Genomic DNA, 21,306 nt, shown 5'->3' on the forward strand with positions numbered 1-21,306 from the left:
TGGGTTTCTGAAATTCAAATTTACGCATGCGCAGCATACTCACAAACACAAAATTCTTCAAGTTTTAATATATTTTTTTATTTAGATAGTTTTTAAATATTTAAATGTAGTACATTAATTTATTATCTAGACAACCCAATAGTGTATCTTTTAATATTTAATTATTTAAATATTTTATTCAAGTTTTTTCTTTGGGTTAGTTCCGTTTCTCGACACCGTACACCACCGAAAAATCAATGAATAAATGCAGGCGAATGAACGCACACAAAATTATTGGTACCTTTCCACAATAAACACTTTATTGACGCCAAGATTTATCATAAGAAGTTATTTATTATGTCTAAAGACAGTTAATTATAACACTATCTATTTATAACCGATAAGACCTGAATAAGAAGAGAATTAATCGGGATGAATGCAATCACACTGACCTTTGAACTTTATGAGACACTTCAGATGTTTCAGCCGGTTATAATCAGGCGTAAAAAGGTTTAAACGAAAAAGTTATATTTCTAGAGACAACAGATGAATCACATTGAAATCCTGTTGCATTTATCTTCATATTATTTTATAAAAATTCATAAATATAAAAAGCGCCGAGATAAAAAGTAACTGCCTGGTAAACAGGATAAATTCAAGATAAACACAACGGGTATTTACTAGTTTTCCAAGTTTACAGGATGAAAACTAGGTTAAACAACTGGTTTTCACATGGTTTTGCATTCGCCTGCTGTGAAACATTGCGAAAATGTTCGAGTGTCACAATTTAAGGTTATTTATTGATTATTTTAATTTTAAACATGTTTTTTTATTCATAATAAATGCAATTATTTAGGTTTTTAAGTATAATTTGTGTTAAAAAAGGTAAAACATTCAAATCGGTGACTTAGTGGCGAAAAAACGAACTAAACTTAAGTAAGTTTAGTACATGCGGTGCATTTCATAGGCTGACAAGTGACAATCGCAAAAACAGCGCACTTTCCACACGTTCTCTGTTATCAAAACAAAACACGCACGGACGTACACGGTGAGTACAGTGCGATAAGCTGCGTGCATTGTCGCGGTACCTTTCACTCGCGCTCTCGTCTCGGTAATTTTTGAGTGGTTTCATTTGTTATCAAAACGCGAGGCGCTGAATAGAGTTGTGTGCATTCAACGATCACTCGCTAGCAGGACGCGCGCTAACCCACAGACCTGCAGTATTCGCGATAACGCGCATTGTTGATCAGGTGCAATCAGGTGCATTTGAGTGCAATTTTTTAATTTCGGTGCGAACGCAGCGTGTCATGAGCTGGCTACTGTGTGATTAAACGCGGGCGCAATGCTTAACGGCGGACCTGGAGAATTCCGCAAGTATCTTAAGAACAGTGACAGCCTTCGCAGGATACTCGAGGATACGCAAAATGCTCTCAACGACATCAGGTTTAATCAAGTTAAATGCCGTAAGTATTCATATTATTTTTAATTGTGTATTTTTGGTATAAAATCAAATTTAAAATGTGATTGTTACTTAGGTGAAATTAAAGATCAACTATGCAGTCAATCAAGGATAAATTCCCTCTGTGGTATCCTGGACGCACCTCCGTCTATCCTGGTCTTCGGCCAGAACTGCCATGATAAAGCGCTGCTTGTGAATGCAATCCTAGATGAACCAATCCTGCCGCACCATGGCGCTCACTGGCGTTGGGTAAAAATTGTTTTCGGTGCGGTAAAATCTGTGCGATTAACACTCGGCCAAGAGTATGAAATTGTCGAGAAGCTGGTCGCACACGATTGCAATTGGCAGTCCGTACCTGAACATGATCTTAAACGCCATTTAACCGAATCTCCATTGGATCATTGTCCCACTGTTGAAGTGGAACTCTATCATCCGTTATTGCGCGAGAGTGTTGCTATTGTAGTGCCGCCCGATTGCGATGGATGTGAATTCGTCGAAATCCTTGATCGCAATTTGGACCGCTTGATGCCGGTGATTCTCTATGCCATCAGCGGGGACCAGCTCAGTCATGAGCACATTAATGAAATACGCGCGATCAAGGATAAATTCCCCGATACTCCGTTGTTGTTTGTTTTTGTCAGCAAGGAGGAGACTTCAGTGAGTACAGAATCTCTGACTGAATCCGAGCAGCATCTTTTTGATAAGGATGAGATGCGCACGCAGAAGTTGAATAATATTAGAAATCAATTAGTGAGATTAGGTAAGATATTTAAATAATGGATTTGTGGATAATAAATTTGTATAGGATTTTTGTCCGAGGTGAATACACAGACCGATGAGATGAGGAAGCCGTTTTGCTCCGAGTGTTCCCTTGAAAACACACTTATCAGCGACTCGAATCTGAACGAAGCATTCATATCATTCGTACGTGACGTCCTTAAGTCCTATTTGTTGAAATTATCTGCGATAATTAGTGAGGTATGTGTGTGTTTCTATACTTGCGCAATCAGATATTGCGTGACGTATTTTTTCAGTGCATGCATTTTTCAGGTGAATGCACTTTTATCTTATCTATTATCTATTGCATATTTTTATTTATATTCGCAGATTCATAATAATTGCCTAAGAATATTCATCCTTTCGGCGTTTGACATGGCGCGCGAAATCCAAATCACTCCACGGCGTATTCTCTATGCGCAAACAATAGAACTACAGCTTTATGATAATTTAATGCGTATCGCCAGTGAGAAACAAGAGGAGATTACGAAAATAATTCAATTAACACTACAAACGATGCGGAATAACATTGGAGATGTTTTGGCAGGATACAAGTATAATAATGAAGATGATCCGCACTCAGTCAAAATGGCGACGATGGAAATCCATCAAATTGTTTTGCGTCGATTGAGTAATTCTGTAGCGACACAACTTGTTCTTTCTGTTGGTTGTTTACAGGAGAGTTTCACGGGGACTTTACAGCGATGTCTTGAAGCTTTGGAACAAAGCTGTCATGAAATCGATGGTAATCTATTGGCGTCCGATGCTGTCAAGCAAATACTCTCTGCAGCTTATAATGTTGATTTGACTTCGTCAACGAAATTCACGGTTGTGCATTCTTTCATCGACAAGTTGAGGAAACTCGTGTCGAATTTCCAATTACCATGGCGGAGTTGTGTCACGCCTGATTTTGATTTTCAGTGGCAAGCACACGTGGTCACTGAGCTTCTAGACACACTGAGTGCTTCGAAACTGGCGAAAACAATAAGCGCACAGTTTCAGGAACACATTCGGTCGTCACATGAAGCATTCAAGACGGCGATTCACTTTTTGGAAAACAGACTGTCTGGAAAACTCGAACAAACTGAAGAACAACGAATTTTGATTAGGAAAAAACACGCGCCGCGTCTGGCGCGACTTGCTTTGGAGAGTACTTCGTTGTGTGATATGATTCGTTATGGTATGCCTAAGCAGACCAAAGAAATTGGGCGTGGGCAGTATGGGGTTGTTTTTTCTAGTGAGGCATGGGGAAATGTTAATCCATGCGCTGTTAAATCGGTCGTACCTCCAGACGATCGTCATTGGAATGATTTAGCTATGGAGTTTTATTATACAAGGTAACAAAATGTAATATTTTGCCAAATTGTCATTTTATTCTTTTGTTTGTTATCCACAGAACAATACCTGAACACTGTAGGATAGTTAAACTGCGTGGTTCTGTGGTGGATTATAGTTATGGCGGTGGTAGCTCACCAGCAGTCCTCTTGGTAATGGAACGCATGACACGAGATTTATACTGTGGGCTTAAAGTGGGCCTCAGCTGGGCGAAACGCATACAAATCGCTGTGGATGTTGTCGAAGGCATACGATATTTACATTCCCAGGGTTTAGTCCACAGGGATATTAAACTAAAAAATGTTTTAGTATGTTATTAACAATTTTATGAATGACTGTATATTAATTTGTATAATTTTTAGTTGGATGATTGCGATAGAGCTAAACTCACAGACTTTGGCTTTTGCATGCCGGAAGCAATGATTTCTGGAAGTATAGTAGGCACACCCGTGCACATGGCACCGGAACTCCTTTCTGGACGGTATGATTCCAGTGTGGATGTCTATGCCTTTGGTATTTTATTCTGGTACATCTGCGCGGGGCAAGTCAAGCTCCCGCATCAATTCGAACAGTTTCATAACAAAGAACAACTTTGGACAAGTGTGCGCAGAGGTAACAAATCATAAACGCATTCATTTATACAGATAAATCTAAAATTTTCAATAGGAACAAGACCGGAATGTCTGTCGAACTTTACGCAGGCTTGCTGGAATCTGATGGAGCAATGCTGGGCGGCTGAGCCGTACGATCGACCGCTGCTAGGCTACGTCCAGCCACAATTGGTGGGTATTCAACTGGCGTCAGCGGAACAACCACAAGGCAAGTGCCATAATTCACATAACTCGAATTTATTTGACGACGCGACGACTAGTGGCTCACAGAGCTTCGCGAATCCGTTTCTAAATTTTGACTCAAGCGATACGTTCACCAACTATCGTTACGAAATGATGCAATATAGAGAGTTTTGACCTGAATAAATATATTGACGTTTTCAAAAAAGACGCTTCACGTTTTTGCAGACTTGGAAAACTTATGGACTTGTATGTTTTCAGATACCTAACACACTCAACAGCCACGTTAACTCTGGTTCTTTTATAATATTTATTATTTATACACATTTTTCCATTTTACATATATATATTCTATATATATATATATACTTTAAAACAATAAACTTAATGCTTAATTATTGCTTAATTAAGTGTTTAGATACCACCTTTGAAACAATATGTGTATCATCTTCGTTGAAGAGAGTTTTCTACCGTCGCATAATACTTCTTCAATGACATACAAACAGTAATCAGTCTAAAAACATTATTCATTTCATAGTATAATATATTTATAAATATTTGAGCTTTATATTTTTCGTCCTCTTATTATATGTGTACTTTCATCGATGTAGGCGCGAAAATAACTGTGTCTAGGATTGCACAAGCATTTCTAGATAAAAAATCTTTTTCCGCCTCCGTCTAAAATCGCTACAATATTTTTTTAATCATTACTCGGCTAATCCATTCAATTTGTCATCGTTTTCATTTGGCAGTACATATATTGTTTCTCGAAATTGTTATCACAAACAACAAGCAACGTGAAATGGCGAGAGGAGATAAAATCTAAAATATAACGTGCAGCAATACTTATATCGACATTTGGTATAAATGCATAATAATTAATAATAATACATAAATATAATACAAGTCTCCCTACGGCCCTACTTATTGATTTGAGACTTTTCTCTAGCAACAACAATGCTTAATAAGTAATATTAAATTTATACTTTTTCTATGAAGATCAGTTTTGTTTAGTGAAATTTTAAAATTAATTAAAATTTTATTCGATGTCAACCCTTTTACCACAAACAGATTAAAATCGTTTTTTGATTAAGCTCGCACTATGTATTGTAATTATTGTATTGTAGTAGCTTACTCAGTGGTCGGAGGACGGCGCAATTGTCAGCGTCACCGACAAACCAGAGTCTTTGATAAGATTTACAATTTCGCCATGGCTGAACTGCATGATGTTGATGTGGTTCACAGCGACGATGTAATCCCCCACACGTAGGTGACCGCAACGTTCGGCCGGACTGTCCTCAATTAATCGACCTACGTACACACAAAATAATTAATCTTATGTATTATACTTGAGCGATGGTATGCTTACCAATTGTCGAGCCGACTTTATTCGCTGAGGAAATGATAACGAAACCAAAACCTTCGTTTTCGGTTCGGTTTACGATAACATCATAAGTCTGACCATTTGGGCTACCGATTGGACTGTGGACAACTTGTGGAGGCGGTAAACCATACTCTCCAGCAGGAAAATTCCTTCTTCGCAGGACCAGATTAACTTGACCTCTCGTCGCGGCCTGATTCATCAATTGTACAACTTGGCGATGTGACGCTTTGAGCACTGAGTAATTGTCAACGCTGACAATTTCGTCCCCGGAGCGAATGCGTCCATCTACATCAGCCGCACCACCAGCAACAATATGCCCAACGGCAACTTGCGATCTATCCTCGATGCCACCAACGATCCGGAACCCAAAGCCGGACTCTTGCCGCTGCAGCGTGATATTCATCTCGACGCATTCGTTGTTCTGTTGCGACTGCCACCAGTCTTGTAAGTTGTTTGCTTTTCTACTACTGTTGCTTTCGTATGTACTGCTGCCACCATCGGTTGTTCCAGGTCGGTGGTTCTGACATTGGAAGCAGAGACAATCGTACGCATGTGGCACCGGCATGTATTGATGCTGTGGATGACCCGCTCGAGTTTTCTGGACGATGTTATTGATTTCCTCTTCTTCAATGTCTCCGTTCTCGATGAATGACAATCGTAAATTCCCCTCGGCGTATGTGGGACGCATCATATCATGGCCGTTGGAGTTGAGGTCCTTCGTGGGAGTCTTCGTGATGCTGCGCGTGTCCACAATAGGTGTTTTTGGTCGACTTGGAAGGACTTCGCGGGTTTGCGTACTGTAGATGTCCGCAGTGGGAGTTTTGCTCCTGAAGGCATTCACCATATCTTTGGCACCAAAGCGATTGTCCAGCTTGCGTGGTTTGCGGTTTGTGTTCGTCTTGGAACAACCTCGTTGTACACAGATGGTCGCTTCGAGATTATACGGACAGTTCTTTAGAACCTGTACCACATCATCATGCGTTAGACTTCTTAGGGATATATCGTTGATATCCAAGAGAATATCTCCTTCAAGGAGGTTTTTACATCGTTGGCGATCGAGGATCTTTTTAACTCGTTGCCCACATGCACTATCAGCAATAGTAAATCCAAAACCTAGATTTCCCTTGACGATTTTAACGCTCACCTCGACTTTCGTAATGCTGACATTGTTCATCCCCTTGAGCAAATCATCAATATCATCGTTGTTATCAAGCGCGCTGACATCATCCCGTGAAATATCATCGCCTTCAAGGAAATTATAGTTGGTATCTAAATTTCCAAGGCGTTTCTCAGTTGGTACTGCCTGCAGAGTGGAATCAACTGCAATGGTAGTTACAACCTCAGTATTTGGGTCATTTGGATCAAATGGAAGCGGATATCCCCTGCAAACTTCAAGTGCAACTGTGGAGCCCACACTGATTGACTGGAAAAGCCTCACAATCTGGTTGTGGGTGTAGCCTAGTACACAGGTGTCATTTACGAAGACAATCACATCCCCCATTTGCAACTTCCCATCTAACCATGCCGGCCCTTTTGGGACCACCGATTTAATTTGTAGAAATTCATCCACTCCGTCGTCCCCACCAACGATTGTAAAGCCCAGACCTCTCGAGGACTTGACCAGAGAGGTGCGGAAGCGCTGCCCGCATAATTCAGCCGGATCTTTAGTAAAGGAAGCTCTACTTGCCCGCGCAGAAGCTTGGGATGCTGCGCGTTTCGCCTGAATCACGGGATTTTCATACTGCGTCCGTCGATTGACGTGATCTATAAAGTAGGTGCCATAATGTGGGTCACTGATCTTCTCCCAGCCATAAGGCAATTCATCATCCATGCAGTCCTCAAGTGACTTTTTTTGGAATTTTGAGAGTCGCGGGTCTAACCAGTGGGACGTTCCAGTGGTGTGACTAAAATAGGTCATAGGAGTCAGTACAATAGATACCTTATAGACTAAAAACATGCACAACTTACTCGATGAAGTAGACTTCACCACTCTCAGTGTAGGCCTTCTCCCATTTGGGCGGAAGCGCGCCCAGGGACTCATCGTTATCGTTGGTATGATTACCCTCCTCGGGGAAGTATCCGGTGCAGTGTGGTGGCTCGATAGTCGTCTCCTCGGTTTCAACACGTAGTGGTTGGGAGAGTGAAGATTTGTCACTCTTGTGACTCATTTTTTGCTGAGGCTGCTTCTACCTGCTAGTCAATAACCGCCCATTTCAATCGTCGCGGGGCGCACACAGGGGCAGCTGCACCCACCCGCACAACGCGCACTCACGCAATATATACAGCCACGTTAAGAATTGATACTAGATGAAACACCGAGGTCGAGGAACAGCATTTCGTGAAGATGTTTCCCAAATTGTCATTGCACTAGGCTAGCGGGCAGGGGAAATGGAACGAACGGAAAGCTGTGCACTCGCGTTTGTTTACGATTTGGCAGAAAGAGAGGAAGCGAAAGCTTGCCAGGTGTAGTTCAAGATTCTGACTTAGGATGCGCTGCTAAGAAATAAGAAATTACAGGGATTGTCTCCGGGTTGTTGACAAAAGGTTCTTTTAATAAAAATGATGTTTAAAATGTATGGTAAGTATTCAGAATAATTGAATTATTATCTATTTGCATATATTTTATTAATGAATTTTGATTTTAAATTAGAGAATGCATTTTATGCGACATCTATATTTCAATTTGTATTTTATAACTGTCAGCCATTGCTTCTATGGAAATGTAATGATGGGTCGATGCACGGTCGATGGGAAAACACCTCGTATCTCAGGTACAAATTGAGTTATTTGGATTATCTAATTGTTAAATTATAGCTAAAGAATTTCTCTATATGATGCGTACCTTTCCGTTTCTGTAAATTCTTTGAAAGTATCCTGAAATTCTCGGCAAAAATTACTAATTTTTAAAAAGTTTTAAAGTCGGTATGAAAAACACCCCGTATCTCTGTTTCCAATGGAGTAGTGTTTCTAATTTTATTGTCAAAAGTTAGATAAAGAGTCCCTCTAGAAAATAATATTTTTTTTGATCTTTTAAACTTTTTGGAAGTGCCCTAAAATTATCGTCAAAAATGTTGTTTTTCTCAAATTTTGAAAAGTAAGCGTGGAAAACACCCTGTAATTTCTGAATCAATGGAGTAATTTAAGTTATCTTATTGTCAAATAATAACTAAGAAGTCGTTTTAAAATACGCTTACTATTTTAATCCTTTTATCCCTCTGGAAGGGCCCTAAAATTACCGCCAAAAATGCAATTTCTTCTCAATTTCAAAAAGTGGACGTGGAAAACACCCTGTAATTCCTGAACCAATGGAGCAATTTGGGTTATCTCATTGTCATATAATAGTTAAGAAATTCTTCTAAAATATGCTTATTGTTTTAACCCTTTTACCCTTTTGGATGTGCCCTAAAATGACCGCCAAACATCTTGTTTCTTCTATAATTTTGTGAAGTGAGCGTAAAAAACACCCTGTAATTCCAGAACCAATGAAGCAATTTTATATATCTTATCGTCAAGTGTTAGTTTAAGAGTCCCTTTACAACGTAAATACCTTCCCCTCCCTTTAAATTAATTGAAAGTGCCCTAAAACAGCGTCCAAAAATTGGCATTATTTTCACTATTTTTCGTTTTTGGGTTGAAAGGCTGGGTCTAATTTCTATCCATTTTATTTTTAGTCGACCAAGAACAGAGCCGATTTTTTTTTTAAATTATTTTCGCCCGAAGAACCGGGTCGAATTTTTTACTTAAAATATTTTCGCTTGAAAGACAGGGCCGAACTTTTCTCTTAAAATATTTTTGGCAGAAAGACAGAGCCGAACTTTTCCCTAAAAATATTTTCGGTCGAAAGACAGAGCCGAACTTTTTCCTTAAAATATTTTCAGTCGATAGACAGGGCCGAACTTTTTCCTTAAAATATTTTCGTTCGAAAGACAGGGCCAAACTCTTTCTTTACAATACTTTCGTTCGAAATTAAAATTTAAACCCTAATATCTCTTGAACTAAAAGGGCTAGGAGAAAAAGGACTTCAAATTTTTGTTCCTTTTAAAATGCTATACAGGATGGCACCCTTATTGAAGAACGACCAAAAAGGCACAAAAAATTTTTAAAGAAAAGATTTTGTTATAAAAAATGCAAAAGATTTCTCTTTTTTATGTCGAATGTAGTTTGCATTAAAATTGTAAATAAGGCCTGAACGGTTAATGTTAGCAAAAAAGTTACTAAAATAATCTATTATCTATTAAATTATCTATCAGGTTTCCGATTTAAAATTTAATCGAAATTAATAGTTCCATGCATAGTACAAGTACAATTCTATTCATGTTCTTCACTTCCACACTGAAAGTGTCAGTGTTTACAAACAAACATGTTTTCTTATCTCGTGCAATTTTTGTGCGATCGCCACGCGGTTGGCTTGTGTACCACGTCAGTCTCATTTTTATCGTCAGGTGATCTGCACGCACAGTTTCTTCATTATTCTCGAGTCGCTAAATTCGAAAAGTAGTTCGTACCACGCGGATTGTACAATACGCATAGTTATTAATCGCGTTTCTTGAGATGTTAATATGATAGTGACATGGATGACAATGAATTTCAGCCAGTGGGGCTTACAGTTATTGAATTGTCGCTCATGGAATCGGATATTGAGTGACTTTGCTAACATTCGTGGCTGTCGTCGGATACCGTCCGCTTGCTAATATGTCGAATTGGTATTATTATTTATTTATTCAACGGTTAATTTATTAAAATAAGTATCAATTCTTACTAATGTTAAATGTCTGTTGTTAACCGAAGAACAATTAAGTGAGTGACGTCAATGCAAATTAAAACTATGGTACTCGTATCCATTAATTTTAATATGTATTTGTTTTTACTTGTAAATGGATTTTTAAGTGGGATAGTTTTAGTCTATTTGCACTGTCAGGACGATGTCCTGACGATGCCCTTACCGGCGAAACAATTGTCGATTCATCAATAAACCATTGCAAATAGACTAAAACTCTTTCAGTTAAAAATCCATTTATAAGTTAAAAATGTTGCACAAAATTTCCATCATAACTCTAATATTTTTCTTTGTTTTTATTTATTGTGTAGTGAAACCATTTGCTGTGAATAAAAGTGGCTAAGCCCATAAGCCATTTTTCGTAACTTGGTAATGGTACCGAACTTACCCTTCTACGGTGCCCTGAATGGGAGTCACTTCTACCGCTACCCTCGTACGGTGCCCTGAATGGGAGTCACTTCTAACGCTACCCGCTATATTCGTACGATGCGGTAACTTTTGTGATTATCTCACAAATTGATCTCCAAAATTGCATTTTTCTGTTCAAATGACTAATTTTTTATGGTTTTAGGGATTTTGCACCTGAGCCTGAGAAGGTAGAAGGACCATTCTTGCATCAGATTGTAAGTAATTAATTCCTTTATCATATTCCTAAATAACTTTTTCGATTATCTCACAAATTGACCTCCAAAATTGCATTTTTATGTTCAAATGACTAATTTTTTATGGTTTTAGGGATTTTGCACCTGAGTCTGACATCGTAGAAGGACCATTCTTGCATCAGATTGTAAGTAATTAATTCCTTTATCATATTCCTAAATAACTTTTTCGATTATCTCACAAATTGACCTCCAAAATTGCATTTTTATGTTCAAATGACTAATTTTTTATGGTTTTAGGGATTTTGCACCTGAGCCTGAGAAGGTAGAAGGACCATTCTTGCATCAGATTGTAAGTAATTAATTCCTTTATCATATTCCTAAATAACTTTTCGATTATCTCACAAATTGACCTCCAAAATTGCATTTTTATGTTCAAATGACTAATTTTTTATGGTTTTAGGGATTTTGCACCTGAGCCTGAGAAGGTAGAAGGACCATTCTTGCATCAGATTGTAAGTAATTAATTCCTTTATCATATTCCTAAATAACTTTTTCGATTATGTCACAAATTGACCTCCAAAATTGCATTTTTATGTTCAAATGACTAATTTTTTATGGTTTTAGGGATTTTGCACCTGAGCCTGAGAAGGTAGAAGGACCATTCTTGCATCAGATTGTAAGTAATTAATTCCTTTATCATATTCCTAAATAACTTTTTCGATTATCTCACAAATTGACCTCCAAAATTGCATTTTTATGTTCAAATGACTAATTTTTGATTGTTTTAGGGATTTTGCACCTGAGTCTGACATCGTAGAAGGACCATTCTTTCATCAGATTGTCAGTATTAAATTTCCTTATCATTATTTTAAATAACTTTTGTGATTATTACACAAATTGACTCCCAAAATGTATGCTTGTGTGTTTTCTTCAATAAAAAATATTTTTAAGTTTTTCTAATTAAAATTATTTCTGTTATTTCTACCCGACCACATTTTATCGATCCCTTAAAACATTTATTTTGAAAAGTGCATGCTCGTGCCATCTATCAATTAGAAACTACAACAACCGAAAGTTTTGAGCTTCGGTCCGTCGCCACCAGAGGCAGCACATTACTAGTTACCGCGAAAACTTTCTCAGCCTCCTCAACTTTCTGCGATCCTAATATTCAATCTTTATTTTGTCGACTCTGAGAGGCAAAAATGACACAAAATTTGGACTCGAAACAGTCGAAACTCAGGTTTTGGTATTCGGATCGCAGAAAGCGAGAGGAAGTAAATGAAGGAGGCGGTAACTAGTAATGGCGGGTAAAATGAATGTTTAAAAATCTTTATTCAGCAAATTCGGTTTTCGAATTCTGAAGGATCTCGACAACTAAGAGGGCTAGAAAATTAAGAACTACATAATCTTGATCCTTGAAAAATTCTCTACAAGGTGGCATCATTATTGAAAAATCATCAAAATGGCACAAAAAATTTTTAAAGAAAAGATTTTATTAAAAAAATGGCAAAAGATTTCTGTTTTTTATGTTGAAAATTAAAAGTTGGAATTTTGAAACAAATTGAAATAATATATATAATAATATGGCGGGAAGTATCTATGTCCACTTTCTGCGTCCCTAATACTACAGACTGATGAGCAGCAACATTTCAGCAATTTTCTCGACAAATTTTGTCGAGAAATCCATTGAAAATGGTAACAAAATTCTTTTGAATATTAGGATCGCAGAAAGTGCAGTAGGCTAAATCTCTTGAATAGCGGCGTAGTTTTGTTACTCGTGGATAGATGACACTAGTGATACCGTTTTTAAATTAATATTGATACAATATAAAATTGATTTTGCACTATTTCTCATATCTAGCAGTGGCATTTCCATTAAAGTTTAAGGGTTTTATGGATTAATTAAAGGAGTAACCATGTTGCAAGCTATGTTCTTCGTTTGGAACAAATAAAATAATAAAAATTTATAGTTAAAAGTATAAAACAACAATTTTATTCAAACATGTAGAATATACACCCATCAGTAACTCAATTTCTCAGTATATACATGTAATTATACAATGCTCTTTTTATAATTTTTAACATAATAAACAAAAATGATATCAATAACAGCTTAAAAATGTTGTAAATTTATTAAATCGTGTTTGGAATCATCATTAACACCGGCAATCCAATCTTCAATTTCTTGGACTCTATAAATCAGAATGAATAACAGAATAATAAAATATAAAATATTATAAATTGCAAAAATATAACATACGTTCTGGGTATTTTAGTCCAGTTGAAACATCCACCTTCAGTAAACAAAACATCCTCAATACGCATTCCACCAGTACTGCTAAACCTCTCCTGTTCAAGTTCCCAGTTCCCATTCAAGGCACCGTACGAAGGTAGCGGTAGAAGTTACATTTAGGGCACCGGACTACTCATCGGACTACATCGGACTACGGCGAATACTGTAAAAAAACATAAATTAAAACAACTTGCATAAGTATGCATACAAAACACGAAAAGCATCACCACTTTTGATCAATAATGTACATTAAACGCGGCAATAGTAAATAACAATACTATAGTTGCAAATTACAATTGAATAATCAACTGTTGATCGAATATAAAGCAAATTTAGCAATTTTTTTACATTTGGCATGGTACATATATGCGATCTAAACTATATTAGAATGTGCTGCATGCGGCAAATGGCAACAGCGTGAGAGGATGACAACGACAAACAAGGAAAATTAAATTCTGCATCTAGGAAAATTAATTCAAACTAATTGAGATACCGCGTTCGCGTGTTATAACAAAAAAACTACAATTCCTAGCGCAACGAGTACTAGTGCGTATACACACAACTTTCAAAATAACTCGCGTTACGGAATTTTCCCGTAATAAATTTCTGTACAGGGAAATGTAGAATTAAATTCTGCACCTGGAAAAATTATTTTAAACTAATTTTGACACCGCATTCGCGTGTTATAACAATAAAACAACAATTCCTAGCGCAACGAGTACTAGTGCGTTTACACACAACTTTCAATATAACTCGCGTTACGGAATTTTTCCGTAATAAATTTCTATACAGGAGATGCAGAATTAAATTCTGCATCTAGGAAAATTATTTCAAACTAATTGTGACACCGCGTTCGCGTGTTATAACAATAAAACAACAATTCCTAGCGCAACAAGTATTAGTGCGTATACACACAACTTTCAATATAACTCGCGTTACGGAATTTTCCCGTAATAAATTTCTGTGCAGGGAGATGCAGAATTTAATTCTGCACCTGGAAAAATTATTTTAAACTAATTTTGACACCGCATTCGCGTGTTATAACAATAAAACAACAATTCCTAGCGCAACGAGTACTAGTGCGTTTACACACAACTTTCAATATAACTCGCGTTACGGAATTTTTCCGTAATAAATTTCTATACAGGGAGATGCAGAATTTAATTCTGCATCTAGGAAAATTATTTCAAACTAATTGTGACACCGCGTTCGCGTGTTATAACAATAAAACAACAATTCCTAGCGCAACAAGTATTAGTGCGTATACACACAACTTTCAATATAACTCGCGTTACGGAATTTTCCCGTAATAAATTTCTGTGCAGGGAGATGCAGAATTTAATTCTGCACCTGGAAAAATTATTTTAAACTAATTTTGACACCGCATTCGCGTGTTATAACAATAAAACAACAATTCCTAGCGCAACGAGTACTAGTGCGTTTACACACAACTTTCAATATAACTCGCGTTACGGAATTTTTCCGTAATAAATTTCTATACAGGGAGATGCAGAATTAAATTCTGCATCTAGGAAAATTATTTCAAACTAATTGTGACACCGCGTTCGCGTGTTATAACAATAAAACAACAATTCCTAGCGCAACAAGTATTAGTGCGTATACACACAACTTTCAATATAACTCGCGTTACGGAATTTTCCCGTAATAAATTTCTGTGCAGGGAGATGCAGAATTTAATTCTGCACCTGGAAAAATTATTTTAAACTAATTTTGACACCGCGTTCGCGTGTTATAACAATGAAAGAACAATTCCTAGCGCAACGAGTATTAGTGCGTATACACACAACTTTCAATATAACTCGCGTTACGGAATTTTCTGGCAAAACATTTTTATACTGGGAGATGCAAAATTAAATTTTGCATTGGGGAAAATAAAGCAGAACTAATTATGACACCGGGTTCACCTGTTATAACAAAGAAACTATAATTCCTAGCGCAACGAGTACTACGGCGCAAACACAACTTTTATTATAACTCGCGTTACGGAATTTTCTGGCAAAATATTTTTATACTGGGAGATGCAAAATAAAATTCTGCATCTGGAAAAATTAATTCGAACTAATTGTGATACCGCGTTCGCGTGCTATAACAAAAAACTACAATTCCTAGCACAAGGAGTGACAAAAATCACCCCTTCATTCAAATTTTCGCAGGTTCCTACGGTGCCCTGAACACGAGTCAAATTTACCGCTAGCCTCGTAAAGTGCCCTGAATCGAGTCACTTCTACCGCTAACAAATACCACCCGGCGGAGATTTTAATTCGGCTTTTTTTGACGCCCCGCTGAAGTTACTAGGTCGCCGAGTTCGCATAGAATATCGGAAATATACAAAAATATACCTAACACTGACAATCAGAAGTATCAAACATACATACATACTGTACATATACTAAGTACATAAAAATATGATGAGACTTACCAGGAGTGCAAATCCTGAGATTGAGAATCGTAGAACAAGTATTGAAGCCAGGTAGGGAACATATCAGAGAATGTATTTGCATTAAAACCAGAATTGTTCGCATGAATCGACACTACAAAACTCGAAATTTGGAAAATGGTTGAACAGTACTGAAGGGAAATTCCCGATCAAGTAAAACTGCGGTAAGAACAAATCAAAATAATTCAATGAAATATTTAATCAAAAGAAAAGAAATACTAACACCGATAAATAAGTAGAAGTCAAACAATTCTCGTGTGCAAGTTGTAGGGTACGGAATAAATATAGTTTTATCAGTTTTATTTTCATGCACCGAAAAGAAATGTCAATAAATTCGCATATCAGGGGCATTCCAGTGTAAACATTAAACATCAGTAAAAATAAGCATTTCCCAGGCGGGCAATGTATTAAATTTATAGTAATTCAAACCGGAATGACAATTACAATGACGCGAAACTGAACTATGCCCATGAAATGAAGAATTTAATTATAATCTCAGCCATGAACTCTCGCCCTGTGCATTGTAACTCATGGAACGTCACTGGCCCTCACTGGCATTTCTTCAATTACTAAAACAAATGAATAATAAAAGTTAAAACATGTTATACAAATGCAAAATAAAATAATGTTATCAATTCGTGCATCAAAACACGATGTTTGTTGTCGAAATGTGTGTGCACGGTGCACTCCACGCGGCGAACGAGATAAGAACACACTAGTTGTAAACAAACAGCGATAAGCGTCAATAGTCAGAAGATTGAACACAATGCTAGCTGGCAGTGTCGGCACAAGTTAGAAACGCTTCGATTTTAATTTGAATTTAATAAAAGATGCAAACGTTCATATGAATTTACTGTATTAATTAGGTTTTAAGACCGTATTGTTGGCAACAGAGCTGCAATACCGGCAGCGGCCATGATGCGCCTGAAAGGCGAACACATGCACGGCGAACGCGACGTTATATCGGATACCGACAGACGCTTAGAACGGAAAACTAAATCAATTACATTTATCATTCTAACTTTAAATGAAGTCCAATGTTATTTACGTGCAGAATAAAATAAATAGCAATTCTTACCAATTGAAAGATGGCCGACGCCACTTCACAACAGGTAAACAACATAGCCGCGATACTCTTACGCGCAAATAATAAATAACAATACTAAAGTTGTACGAAAGTTAAGTTATAATTAAATAGTCAATTGATGATCGAATATAATACGAATTGGAAAGTAGAAGTCCGGATAAACAATACGAGTGGCGCAAAATACGTCTGGACCAACCAGCGGCCGGCACAAAACTGGCCGCAAGCTGCATAGGCAATGACGAGACAGTTTATGATAAGAAAACAAGAGGTGCGCAAAGCCGGCGCGTCGATCACACGCGATCTTGTGCGTGAATTGCAATAGATGCGCAAACTCGGCGGCGCGTCGATGGAATGCGACCTTATGCGCGAATTGCATTAGGCAGTTTACCTGAGATCAAAACTAAACTAAGATGCAGCAACATGCGGCGTGAGGTGCTGGCAACGACGACACACGGCAATGCGATAAGAAAGTGTATATTGTGTTTCAACAAACACAATGCTTTATTTTACAATTTTTAGTCCATATTATTGCCATCTATAAATGATACAGTAGTTTCGAAATTTAGATTAGTGAAGATAATGAAAAATTAAAATACGATTTGCGTAATTCTGATTTCGTCTGATTTTGATCGATTTTATTCAATCGCGAATATCTCGTAAACTAAAAGAGATAATTAAGATCTGATCGCAGCGTCTTAATCTACGAACTATTCTCTATCAGATAGGATAGTTAGAAGGGAAATTTAAAAGAAAAAATTTTAAATCTTAAGAAAAAAATCGCCAAGGGGGGGTGCTTGATACTTTTTTTCGACGATTTTCAAAAATTAATATCTTTTAAACTAAAAGAGATAGCTACCAACGAATCGTTGATTATGAAAGATTGGAAAATTGTCTATCAGACAAAAATATAAAATAATTATATTTCCTACAGTAAAAGGTGGAAAAACGCGACTAAAAGTGCTAAAAAGTGACATTTTGCAATTTTTGTCGATTTTATTCAATCGCGAATATCTCGTAAACTAAAAGAGATAAATAGGATCTGATCGCAGCGTCTTAATCTACGGAACTATTCTCTATCAGATAGGATAGTTAGAAAGGAAATTTAAAATAAAAAATTTTAAATCTTAAGAAAAAAATCGCCAAGGGGGGGTGCTTGATATTTTTTTCGACAATTTTCAAAAATTAATATCTTTTAAACTAAAAGAGATAGCTACCAACGAATTGTTGATTATGAAAGATTGGAAAATTCTCTATCAGATGAAGCTATAAAATAATTATATTTCCTACAGTAAAAGGTCAAAAAACGCGACTAAAAGTGCTAAAAAGTGACATTTTGCAATTTTTGTCGATTTTATTCAATCGCGAATATCTCGTAAACTAAAAGAGATAATTAAGATCTGATCGCAGCGTCTTAATCTACGGACTATTCTCTATCAGATAGGATAGTTAGAAGGGAAATTTAAAAGAAAAAATTTTAAATCTTATGAAAAAAATCGCCAAGGGGGGGTGCTTGATTCTTTTTTTTGACGATTTTCAAAAATTAATATCTTTTAAACTAAAAGAGATAGCTACCAACGAATTGTTGATTATTAAAGATTGGAAAATTCTCTATCAGATAAAACTATAAAATAATTATATTTCCTATAGTAAAAGGTCGAAAAACGCGACTAAAAGTGCTAAAAAGTGACATTTTGCAATTTTTGCCGATTTTATTCAATCGCGAATATCTCGTAAACTAAAAGAGATAAATAGGATCTGATCGCAGCGTCTTAATCTACGGACCAATCTCTATCAGATAGGATAGTTAAAACAGAAATCTCTGAGATTAAATTTTAAATCTTAAGAAAAAAATCGCCAAGGGGGGGTGCTTGATACTTTTTTTCGACGATTTTCAAAAATTAATATCTTTTAAACTAAAAGAGATAGCTACCAACGAATTGTTGATTATGAAAGATTGGAAAATTGTCTATCAGACAAAAATATAAAATAATTATATTTCCTACAGTAAAAGGTCGAAAAACGCGACTAAAAGTGCTAAAAAGTGACATTTTGCAATTTTTGTCGATTTTATTCAATCGCGAATATCTCGTAAACTAAAAGAGATAATTAAGATCTGATCGCAGCGTCTTAATCTACGAACTATTCTCTATCAGATAGGATAGTTAGAAGGGAAATTTAAAACAAAAAATTTTAAATCTTAAGAAAAAAATCGCCAAGGGGGGGTGCTTGATACTTTTTTTCGACGATTTTCAAAAATTAATATCTTTTAAATTAAAAGAGATAGCTACCAGCGAATTGTTGATTATGAAAGATTGGAAAATTCTCTATCAGATAAAGTTATAAAATAATTATATTTCCCACAGTAAAAGGTCAAAAAACGCGACTAAAAGTGCTAAAAAGTGACATTTTGCAATTTTTGTCGATTTTATTCAATCGCGAATATCTCGTAAACTAAAAGAGATAATTAAGATCTGATCGCAGCGTCTTAATCTACGGACTATTCTCTATCAGATAGGATAGTTAGAAGGGAAATTTAAAAGAAAAAATTTTAAATCTTAAGAAAAAAATCGCCAAGGGGGGGTGCTTGATTCTTTTTTTCGACGATTTTCAAAAATTAATATCTTTTAAACTAAAAGTGATAGCTACCAACGAATTGTTGATTATGAAAGATTGGAAAATGCTCTATCAGATAAAGCTATAAAATAATTATATTTCCTAAAGTAAATGGTCGAAAAACGCGACTAAAAGTGCTAAAAAGTGACATTTTGCAATTTTTGTCGATTTTATTCAATCGCGAATATCTCGTAAACTAAAAGAGATAAATAGGATCTGATGGCAGCGTCTTAATCTACGGACTATTCTCTATCAGATAGGATAGTTAGAAAGGAAATTTAAAAGAAAAAATTTTAAATCTTAAGAAAAAAATTGCCAAGGGGGGGTGCTTGATACTTTTTTTCGACGATTTTCAAAAATTAATATCTTTTAAACTAAAAGAGATAGCTACCAGCGAATTGTTGATTATGAAAGATTGGAAAATTCTCTATCAGATAAAGCTATAAAATAATTATATTTCCTACAGTAAAAGGTCAAAAAACGCGACTAAAAGTGCTAAAAAGTGACATGTTTCAATTTTTGCCTATTTTATTAAATCGCGAATATCTCGTAAACTAAAAGAGATAAATAGGATCTGATCGCAGCGTTATAATCTACGGACTATTCCCTATTGGATAGGCTTGTATGGAAAGCTGAGAGATGAAATTTTAATTCTTAGTGCAATTTTTCTTTTTTGCCCTTTTTTTTGAATTGCGAATATCTCCTAATTATGTCCGACCGTTCCAGTCGTCTAATTTGAGTCACAGGTAGGTAGTACATGATAAATAGAAAATTTGTTCATAAGCAGTAAATGCAAATTTGAGCGAAAAATATAATTGAATTATAAACTTACCAGTGTACAGCTTATCGGACTGCCAGGCACAACAAGTGCTGTAACTAAACGAAAACATAAATTAAAACATAAATATTTCATACAATTGAATTATGTTATAATTAACAATCAACACAAAATAAACAAATAAACAGCACAGAGTTTAGTAAAATAATACTTACGGGAGCCTGATGGATCTATCTTAATGATGAGAATCAACATGGGGGCGATATATATTCGATTAATTTAGTAACCGACACCAAACACAACGCCGAGTGAAGAATGTTATCACATCCACTATCACGTGACTTGTAATATACATAACAAACGCGATCAAAAAACCGGCATTACCGAATATTAAACAAATTACTATAGTCGCAATGTACAAATAAATAGTCGATTGATCTTCAAGTATAACACAAATTTAGAATATTGAAGTCCGAATAAACGATATAAGCCTCTCAAAACACGACTGGATTAACCAGCAATCGGCACGAAACTGGCTGCAATCCACCGATAGTGCATGCCGAAACTGCGTAAACAACAACGGGACAGTACATGATAAGAAAGCAAGAGGTGCGCAGAAACGGCGCGTCGACGGCACGCGACTTTGTGGCGAATTTGCAATAGGCACATTACCTGTGATCTAAACTAAACTAGACTTCGCTGCATGCAGCAAGTTGAAGCGGCGCTAGGAGACAGCGCGCGGAACACATGCGATAAAAACGCTGTTTACACCGAAACGCAGATAACAGCATTGTATACAAAACTATTCTAGTGCCCACGTTTGTCGATAAATATAAATATAAGCCGTATAACTTGATTTTATGATTTTTAGTGTATCCTAGTGCCATCTATGAATGCGACAGATACAATAAAAATAGTTAAAAGTTAAAAGTTAAAAAGTTAATTTTAACTTAGTTTTAATAAGAAATACAAG

At 36.3% G+C, this 21,306-nt stretch overlaps 2 protein-coding genes and 3 long non-coding RNA genes across 7 annotated transcripts; 3 read left to right on the plus strand and 2 right to left on the minus strand.

The window, feature by feature from the left end:
* Positions 1–681: 681 nt before the first annotated feature.
* Positions 682–4,747, plus strand: LOC135796925 (dual serine/threonine and tyrosine protein kinase-like). Of its 2 annotated transcripts, XM_065309044.1 has the most exons (8): positions 701–1,442; positions 1,515–2,198; positions 2,244–2,416; positions 2,546–3,552; positions 3,612–3,858; positions 3,913–4,162; positions 4,217–4,369; positions 4,603–4,747. In XM_065309044.1, exons 1-8 carry the CDS (start codon positions 1,322–1,324, stop codon positions 4,608–4,610), a joined length of 2,643 nt encoding a protein of 880 aa, XP_065165116.1. In that variant the 5' UTR covers positions 701–1,321; the 3' UTR covers positions 4,611–4,747. The 2 variants fall into 2 exon arrangements, with proteins under 2 accessions (XP_065165115.1, XP_065165116.1); XM_065309043.1 differs by lacking the exon at positions 4,603–4,747 and having other exon boundaries at positions 682–1,442; positions 4,217–4,549.
* Magi (membrane associated guanylate kinase, WW and PDZ domain containing protein magi) lies at positions 4,633–8,172 on the minus strand. The gene is made up of 3 exons (XM_065309045.1): positions 7,694–8,172; positions 5,711–7,629; positions 4,633–5,652 (listed from the first exon to the last, which is right to left on the minus strand). The coding sequence occupies exons 1-3, from the start codon at positions 7,891–7,893 to the stop codon at positions 5,477–5,479; spliced, it is 2,295 nt and encodes a 764-aa protein (XP_065165117.1). The 5' UTR covers positions 7,894–8,172; the 3' UTR covers positions 4,633–5,476.
* Positions 8,173–10,063: 1,891 nt separating this feature from the next.
* LOC135797543 (uncharacterized) lies at positions 10,064–11,454 on the plus strand. Its single transcript, XR_010549572.1, has 4 exons — positions 10,064–10,428; positions 10,814–11,125; positions 11,238–11,289; positions 11,402–11,454. It is a non-coding gene; the product is annotated as an uncharacterized lncRNA (long non-coding RNA).
* Positions 11,455–11,745: 291 nt separating this feature from the next.
* Positions 11,746–12,018, plus strand: LOC135797638 (uncharacterized). Its single transcript, XR_010549596.1, has 2 exons — positions 11,746–11,780; positions 11,893–12,018. It is a non-coding gene; the product is annotated as an uncharacterized lncRNA (long non-coding RNA).
* A 1,049-nt stretch (positions 12,019–13,067) lies between these two features.
* LOC135797368 (uncharacterized) lies at positions 13,068–21,107 on the minus strand. 2 transcript variants are annotated; one of them, XR_010549523.1, is made up of 6 exons: positions 20,549–21,105; positions 20,388–20,431; positions 16,079–16,424; positions 15,838–16,014; positions 13,365–13,560; positions 13,068–13,296 (listed from the first exon to the last, which is right to left on the minus strand). It is a non-coding gene; the product is annotated as an uncharacterized lncRNA (long non-coding RNA). The 2 variants fall into 2 exon arrangements; XR_010549522.1 differs by having other exon boundaries at positions 15,838–16,424; positions 20,549–21,107.
* Between the last annotated feature and the right edge of the window lie 199 nt (positions 21,108–21,306).

The sequence above is a fragment of the Atheta coriaria genome, unplaced genomic scaffold (assembly GCF_025399875.1).
Source record: "Atheta coriaria isolate IRGN ID8LTWV9N9 unplaced genomic scaffold, Caltech_Dcor_3.1 hic_scaffold_8_pilon, whole genome shotgun sequence".
Taxonomy (NCBI): Eukaryota; Metazoa; Arthropoda; class Insecta; order Coleoptera; family Staphylinidae; genus Dalotia; species Dalotia coriaria.